At 39.0% G+C, this 8,539-nt stretch overlaps 1 protein-coding gene across 1 annotated transcript; it reads right to left on the bottom strand.

The window, feature by feature from the left end:
- Positions 1–417: 417 nt before the first annotated feature.
- LOC122663330 (putative disease resistance protein RGA1) lies at positions 418–918 on the bottom strand. Its single transcript, XM_043859009.1, has one exon. The coding sequence runs from the start codon at positions 916–918 to the stop codon at positions 418–420; it is 501 nt and encodes a 166-aa protein (XP_043714944.1).
- Between the last annotated feature and the right edge of the window lie 7,621 nt (positions 919–8,539).

Below are 8,539 nucleotides of genomic sequence, written 5' to 3'. Positions count from 1 at the left end.
AAAATTTGAATTGGAATAGTCCGTTATAGTTATAATGAGACTAAAGGCTAGTGTATATAGATATCTAATAAGCTCACAAGGTTACATTACTCTACAAGTGAATAGTAAATTTTTCCAGATAGAAATCCATGCCAGCTCAACTGCGTGTCTAGATCAAGTATTCATCTTCTTGCTCTTCCATCTGGTAGATCAAGCTTCCATCATCTTGTACTTCTTTCCGCCAACCTTGTTGTTGATCCATCCATCCAATTAGTAGTGGACATTCTTTAATATTTAGAGAGCAGTTCATGAGCATTGGTAGCTCTATAATTTTCTCTAGCATGGGACAGTCCTTGAATGTAAGTTGATTAAGCGTGGGAAAAGGGTGCAAGTCACAACTTTCAAATTTGGTATTTCTTCAACTTTAAGTATCTCAAGTTATGAAAGCCCACTTTCACTTCCACTTCCAAGAAAAGAGTCATTGTCCAACTTCACCATTTGATCCATTCCCCTTATACAAAGGGTCTCAAGCATTGGGAGACGCCAAAGGGCAGGAAGATATGGGCAACTTCTGCAATTTCTCAAGGAAACTTTCTTAAGTTTTCCAAAACAATGTTTGGCCATCTCATGTGGAAAGCTAACACCACCATAACTTAAGATTTTCAAGGTTTCTAGATTATTATGTGGTTGAAGGGCTTGAAGAACCTGTTCATGTTCAAACGTATACTGTGCCTTGGGTTTCTCGCTCCACTTCAACTTCAATTGCCGAAGAAACTGTTTATTATTGAGTGCAGTTTCTTTAGCCTCTTCTGAATTCAGGATGTTTTCGAGGTTAGAGATGCATAGTGATCCTCGAAGGTTATTCAAGTTCTTCAACACTCCAATATTTTCTCCCTCTTCTTTGCCCACAACAAATGGGCAAGAAAATGTCTCAAGCATGGTTAATCGCCCAATTCCTGATGGCAAGGAGTCTAAAGGGTGATTTTTGTCTAACAAAAGCTTTTTCAAGCTACGAAGATGCCCCAAACACACCAATATGATGTGCTGCATCCACAGTCAAAGCTGAAGATGATTCACTATATAATGAAAGAAAAGTACAGTGGAGATCTCTCAAGAACACCAAAAGTCATAAAAAGAACTCTCTCCAGAAAAACCCTAAATCAAAGTATCCCAACTCTCACTTGTTTCACTTAGCTTACACACCAAAATGATAAAATATATAAATACTCCTCCAAGTCTGGTCGATCCATCGGGTTGAGTTATACATACCCTGGGGGCTTCGGCCCAAGCCCTCTGCTACCATCACTGACCTCACAAAAAATCCCTTTGCCAACATTGAAACAAATACAAGAATTTGATGGCTCTGATACCATATAAAAGATCAGAAATGGTTGTAATTCTCCCTTATCATTTATGGATAAGGAATGATAATATGATAGTTTACAACGTTATACAATGTTATACAGAGTGCTATTACATGAGATAAGAATTGTTCAAATCTTCTCCTATCTTGTAGGAGCTCTGTTAACCTTTACGGTTGGAGAGTCCTTAACCACGTCCATCTCTTCCAACGGTGAGTTAAGATTTTGAACTTTAAAATTTGAATTGGAATAGTCCATTATAGATATAATGAGACTAAAGGCTAGTGTATATAGATATCTAATGAGCTCACAAGATTACACTACTCTACAAGTGAATATAGTAAATTTTTCCAGAGAGAAATCCATACCAGCTCAACTGCGTGTCTAGATCAAGTATTCATCTTCTTGCTCTTCCTTCTGGTAGATCAAGCTTCCATCATCTTACACTTCTTTCTGCCAACCTTCTTGTTGATCCATCCATCCAATTAGTAGTGGATAGTCTTTAATATTTAGAGAGCAGTTCATGAGCATTGGCAGCTCTATAATTTCCTCTAGCATGGGACAGTCCTTGAATGTAAGCTTGGGAAAAGGGTGCAAGTCACAACTTTTCAAATTAGGCATTTCTTCAACTTTAAGTATCTCAAGTGATGAAAGCCCACTTTCACTCCCACTTCCAAAAAAAGAGTCATTGTCCAACTTCACCATTTGATCCATTCCCCTTATACAAAGGGTCTCAAGCATTGGGAGACGCCAAAGGGCAGGAAGATATGGGCAACTTCTGCAATTTCTCAAGGAAACTTTGTTAAGTTTTCCAAAACAGTCTTTGACCATCTCATGTGGAAAGCTGACACCACCATAACCTAATATTTTCAAGGTTTCCAGATTATTATGTGATTGGAGGGCTTGAAGAACCTATTCATGTTCAAATGTATACTGTTCTGTGGGTTTTTCGCTCCACTTCAACTTCAATTGCCTAAGAAACTGTTTATTATTGAGTGCAGCTTCTTTAGCCTCTTCCGAATTGAGGATGTTTTCGAGGTTAGAGATGCAAAGTGATCCTCGAAGGTTATTCAAGTTCTTCAACACTCCAATATTTTCTCTCTCTTCTTTGGCCACAACAAATGGGCAAGAAAATGTCTCAAGCATGGTTAATCACCCAATTCCTGGTGGCAAGGAGTCTAAAGGGTGATTTTTGTCTAACAAAAGCTTTTTCAAGCTACGAAGGTCCCCAAACACACCAATATGATGTGTTGCATCCACATTCGAAGCTGAAGATGATTCACTATATAATAAAAGAAAAGTACAGTGGAGATCTCTCAAGAATACCAAAAGTCATGAAAAGAACTCTCCCTAGAAAAACCCTAACTCAAAGTATCCCCAACTCTCACTTGTTTCACTTGCTTACACAACAAGATGATAAAATATATAAATACTCCTCCAAGTCGGGTCGATCCATTGGGTTGAGTCGTACATACCCTGGGGGCTTCGGCCCAAGCCCTCCGCTACCATCACAGACCTCACAAAAAATCCCTTTGCCAACATTGAAATAGATACAAGAATTCGAGACACACTTAACATTTTCTAATTCATGTTTTGATGTGAAAAGATGTATTTTTTCCCTCATATTTTGCACACATATGGAAATACACTCTTTAACACCTTTGGCATAGAATCCAACCAAAATTTTAAGATTCCAGAGTTGGCCTTAATAAAAGCTATAGATCCCAAAACGGCCTAGAGCCTAATCCAAGATCCTAGGTCCAATTTCAATTTCGAGCAAATGTATAGCCTTGCAAACACGATTCCGAACCAAACATAGACAGAAAATAGTGGAGTTCATAGCCCTTTTATTCTCTAATTCATCTTTTAATGCAAAAATGTATTTTCTTTGTTTTCCTTCCTTCAATTATTCATGAGCCATTAAAAAAAAGGGCTCCCACCTCCTCGAGTACTGAATCTGTGAGAGAACATTACTTTCCAAATCTGTGAGGGTACATTACTTCCCAAATAAGCCACCTATATTCCTGAGCAACATTCAATAGCTTAGCATGATGATCCAAAAAAAATGGAGAATGGAAATCATAAAATTTTCCCTTTTCAGCAGAAGTGTGCAAATTAATCTTACAATACAGTTGAATACACTTCCAAATTAATCTTTTCATAACCTTTTCAATAAACATGTGCAACACATTTCTAACACATATTTGTGGACATCCAAGCACTATCACCAAGAATTCAATGACACCTCCAATGGGCGAATGCTTAGGAATCCCCATCACACCAGATTTATATCCTTAAGAGGCTTCAAAAAACAGCAATACTTGAAATGAAAATTACATTAAATGGGCAAAAGTAATCCGAAACTGAAAAAAGGGGGCGAAAACGAAGATATTTTGCAAACTCATTGATCCTTACAAAATTGAGAAGTTTGAATCTCTAATATGCAACATTCACTTGATTCAATTACTCACCTTCATGCCACCAAATTCTGTGAAAGTAATGAGACCTGAACAACATCATAAAGTACCTTAATTAGAATATGTAATGATACATTAATATAATTTGGACAGTACTAACCATAGAAAAATATTTTCCCCATGAATCATCAGGTTGGCCTGATTTTTATTGCAATGACTGTTCATGACCTGAGGATTAGATTAACCTCAAGATTTTTTTGTGATTATTTTACTTTCAAAACTTGAAGTTTGGCTTATATGACTCTGATCACTGGCTTTCACTTGATACATTTGCAACTATAACCTGTATTGATATAATGAGACTAAAGGCTAGTGTATAGATATCTAATGAGCTCACAAGATTACACTACTCTACAAGTGAATATGGTAAATTTTTTCAGATAGAAAAATTAAAGATATTAAGATTCCATACCAGCTCAACTGCGTGTCTAGATCAAGTATTCATCTTCTTGCTCTTCCTTCTGGTAGATCAAGTTTCCATCATCTTGAACTTCTTTCTGCCAACCTTACTGTTGATCCATCCATCCAATTAGTAGTGGACAGTCTTTAATATTTAGAGAGCAGTTCATGAGCATTGGAAGCTCTATAATTTCCTCTAGCATGGGACAGTCCTTGAATGTAAGTTGATTAAGCTTGGAAAAAGGGTGCAAGTCACAACTTTTCAAATTAGGCATTTCTTCAACTTTAAGTATCTCAAGTGATGAAAAACCACTTTCACTTCAACTTCCAAGAAAAGAGTCATTGTCCAACTTCACCATTTGATCCATTCCCCTTATACAAAGGGTCTCAAGCATTGGGAGACGCCAAAGGGCAGGAAGATACAGGCAACTTTTGCAATTTCTCAAGGAAACTTTCTTAAGTTTTCCAAAACAGTATTTGGCCATCTCATGTGGAAAGCTAACACCACTATAACCTAATACTTTCAAGGTTTACAGATTATTATGTGGTTGGAGGGCTTGAAGAATCTGTTCATGTTCAAAACTACACTGTCCCGTGGGTTCCTTACTCCACTTCAATTTCAATTCCCGAAGAAACTGTTTATTATTGAGTGCAGCTTCTTTAGCCTTTTTCGGATTCAGGATGTTTTTCGAGGTTAGAGATGCAGAGTGATCCTCGAAGGTTATTCAAGTTCTTCAACACTCCAATATTTTCCCCCTCTTCTTTTCCCACAACAAATGGGCAAGGAAATGTCTCAAGCATGGTTAATCGCCTAATTCCTAGTGGCAATGAGTCTAAAGGGTGATTTTTGTCTAACAAAAGTTTTTTCAAACTACGAAGATCCCCCAAACAGGGTAAGTTCTTGAGGTTTTTACAACCATGGAGCATCAATATATGTAAACTGTGAAGATCACAGATTGTCTTGGGCAACTTTTCAATTCTGGACTTGGAGAGGTTAAGGTACCGGAGGTGTTTCAAACCACCAATAGAAGCTGGAACTTCAATGATAGAAGGACAACTTATATCCAACAAGCGTAAGCATTCGAAACTAGTAAGTTGATTATCAAGAAGTTTAACATTAGGATTCCTTCCCTTATCTCTAAGGTGCAGAAGGAATGTTCACAATCCTTTACATCCAGCAAGAAGATTAGCTGTTTCCGGCAAATAATTTTCACAATGTAATGAAAAATGGCGGAGAGAATCCGTTAACCGGTACAGGAAATCTGCTATGGCCTCACCTTCATTTATTATCAGACATTCTCCACAAGAAACAGCTCGGTTGGGAGATCCTCACCACCCTGAAACTCCCTATCCATCTTACTACTGCAAGCATAGCTAGCCAACCAGTTAGCCGCCCTATTTCCTTCTTTGAACGTAAACAGGACCAACGACTTTAGAGAGCTGATCATTTCCATAGTTTCATTAAACCAGTATCAACACTTCCACGAACCACATCTCCCCTTCGACAAACTTAGGAGCTGTTTTCAGAATTTTTATTTCATTTGATTTCACTCTTGCGCTTTAATGAGCACATAGTTAATTTGATGGGCAAAGTACTGATTTCATGTTAAAAATAAAACATCACCCTTCTTCTTGTAATGGTCTCACCACCGCAATTGCTACCATCACCACAGCCACCGCCGCCGCCACCCCACCATCACCACCACCACCACCACCATCACTACCCGGTCGCCACCACCACCATTGCCATGGCCACCACCACTGCTACCCCATCACTACCACCGCCGCCACCATTGCTACCATCGCCACTTCTTCCGCCACCACCACCACCACCATCCTTCCCAAAGAAATATAAAGAATCTATTCTCAGAATTGAACTATCAAATGGATTTTTGTATTTTTAAAATATTTGATATTGATACAATCAAAATAATTTCAATATTTTGACCAAAAATCTATTTGTTGACTATTTCATCAAATCAACCCAAAATTGAAATGAAAAAATCATACTGAATCTGGCCTAAACCAAGGAATAGGAAAAGCTGTCGATCTTCTTCATAACATTGGAGTCCTAACTACTAACCAAGCCCTAACCTGGCCTGAATTCTAAAATACTATTCCTTGGGGTAGTGGCTGAACAGAGGCTTTCACACAAAATTTCAGAATCGGATGCTATGGTACTTGATTGATATACAAAGACATTGGTAGTACCTCTATAATAGCCAATGTGTACGCATATAGACATTAATATATAAAATAGATGGAAAATTGATGTAATTTTTGCCCACCCTGCTGTTTCTAGGCTAGTATGGCCCCACCCTCCTTCAGCTTGGGTGGCAATTAATTGTGATGGATCGAGCAGGGGAAACATTGGGGGCTATGGTACCATAGGCCGTGATTGCAGGGGCAAATCGGTTTTTGCAATAGCGGGCGCAACTAATGATAACAATGTGCTGCGGATGGAGCTCCTACCAATTAAACAAGGTTTGGTCAAGGCCAAGTCTTTGCGGTTGCTTTTGGTTCAGGTTCGGTCTGACTCGCTTCTAGCGATCCAGATGATTACGGGACGGTATCATGTTGCTTGGGAAACACTTAGTCTGATTGAAGAAATCCTTGACCTTCGTCAAGGCATTGAGCAGTGTGTTCTTGTGCATCATGCCAGAGAGATTAACTCTTGCGCAAATCTCCTTGCTCGCTTTCTTTGCTCTTGTGAGGAAATTCACTTCTGTATAGAAAGCCTTTCAATTGATCTCACCGCTCTTTTGTAGGGTGATTCAAATGGAAGGAAATATTATAGGATGTAAATTATTTTGTCGTATTTATTAATTAAATTCTCCTTATTCCAAAAATATATATATAAAACACATATTTATATGACTCGGGTACCTGCAAGCCAAGCTGAAGCTGGGGCAGTCCTCAACCCTAAACTCAGATAAACCCTACCTTGGGGTTGGGGTCGGCCTAGCCTACAAGAAATTGGGCCAACTTTCACCAGATTATGGCTAACCTAGCCAAATTTCACATCTAGTGAATGATGTCAATCCTAAAAAGAATTGCTCCATCTAATTATAGAATGGGGAAGAGCTCTCTGCTTGGGAGCGTGGTCCCTGTGCACCGTGATGGCCAATAGGAGTGCACACAAAAACATCAAGAGGGATCAGATTTTGATGGATCGCTGTAGGATTAGAACGATTCACTACAACTTCTATTGTTGGCAAAGTTTGTGTCTATACGTCCACCGAGATTTCCGATTCCATGAGACTGATCAGAAAGATTAGGTCGAATAATCTCCTTCTACAGTATGACACTTTATGTTTGAGATTTCGGATCTCAGATTGTCATTCTGAAAGTGTGATTGCTTTCATGCTTTTGTTGTGCATGCCACACCGTATCATTTGGCAAGAGTTGGGATAGGATTTGGAAGCCACAATAGCAATGATTCCTTATCTCTGACAAAAAATGCGATTACGGGATATAAGAGTGTCGTAACAATTGTCTAATTCTGGCGGCTGATGAGATCTCGAAATTGGCTCATGGTACCCTTTGAGAGGGTTAATTCACTTCGGAGCAAGCGACACCATCCTCCGAAGTGGCGTCTATATGGTGTGAGGTTTTTAGTCCTCACACTGGGTGGGATTTCTGCCTCTGCCGGGGGCAGCACGGTACGTTCACACACTTTTATGTCTAGGCCTAGGAGGCACGGGTGCTACGTAACTAGGTAGCATTGAAGCATTCCCCCCCCACCAAAAAAAAAAAAAATTTTTTTGGGGTAACAGAGGTCATTATAAGTTGTTCCCAATCGGTCCAACCGGACCAACCTAGGCAGACCAAAAAAAAATAAATTTACGGGCTAAAGAATGTTTTCTATTGTGATAGAGACCCATTAATAAAAGAGTCGATCATTTTCACTGGTTTGCATGCGGCGGAGACTTCTAGTAAGGAAGAAGCATAATATGCTTGTCATGTGTATATCAAATTCTTGTACCCATTTTTAAGATTACTTGATCCGATATTTTGGGTGGCGATTTGAATAAGAATTTTTTTTTCTAAGGTTTGTGATGGTAGTTGATGACTTGGGTGTTGGAGGTGTTTTATCCTAGTTTCGTGTCAGGTTGTGTAAGCAACAAAGATGAGAGATTTGGGGGTCTTTCGTGTTAGGGTTTTTGAGAAGAGAGAGCCATTAGCGTAATTTTTGGATGTTTTTGAGAAATCTCCACATTGTATCTTCTTTTTTTTTTGGTCGAGGTATCTTCTTTCATTACATAGCGAAACATCTTTAGCTTCGCCCGTGGACGTAGCACATTATATTAGAGTGTGAACCAC

This window comes from Telopea speciosissima, chromosome 5 (genome assembly GCF_018873765.1).
Source record: "Telopea speciosissima isolate NSW1024214 ecotype Mountain lineage chromosome 5, Tspe_v1, whole genome shotgun sequence".
Classification (NCBI taxonomy): Eukaryota; Viridiplantae; Streptophyta; class Magnoliopsida; order Proteales; family Proteaceae; genus Telopea; species Telopea speciosissima.
This window is presented reverse-complemented; position numbering and strand designations above follow the sequence as displayed.

What these genes read in the sequence shown, in the direction of transcription:
- LOC122663330 (XM_043859009.1), bottom strand. Translation starts at nt 918, where the DNA reads ATGCTTGAGACATTTTCTTGCCCATTTGTTGTGGGCAAAGAAGAGGGA.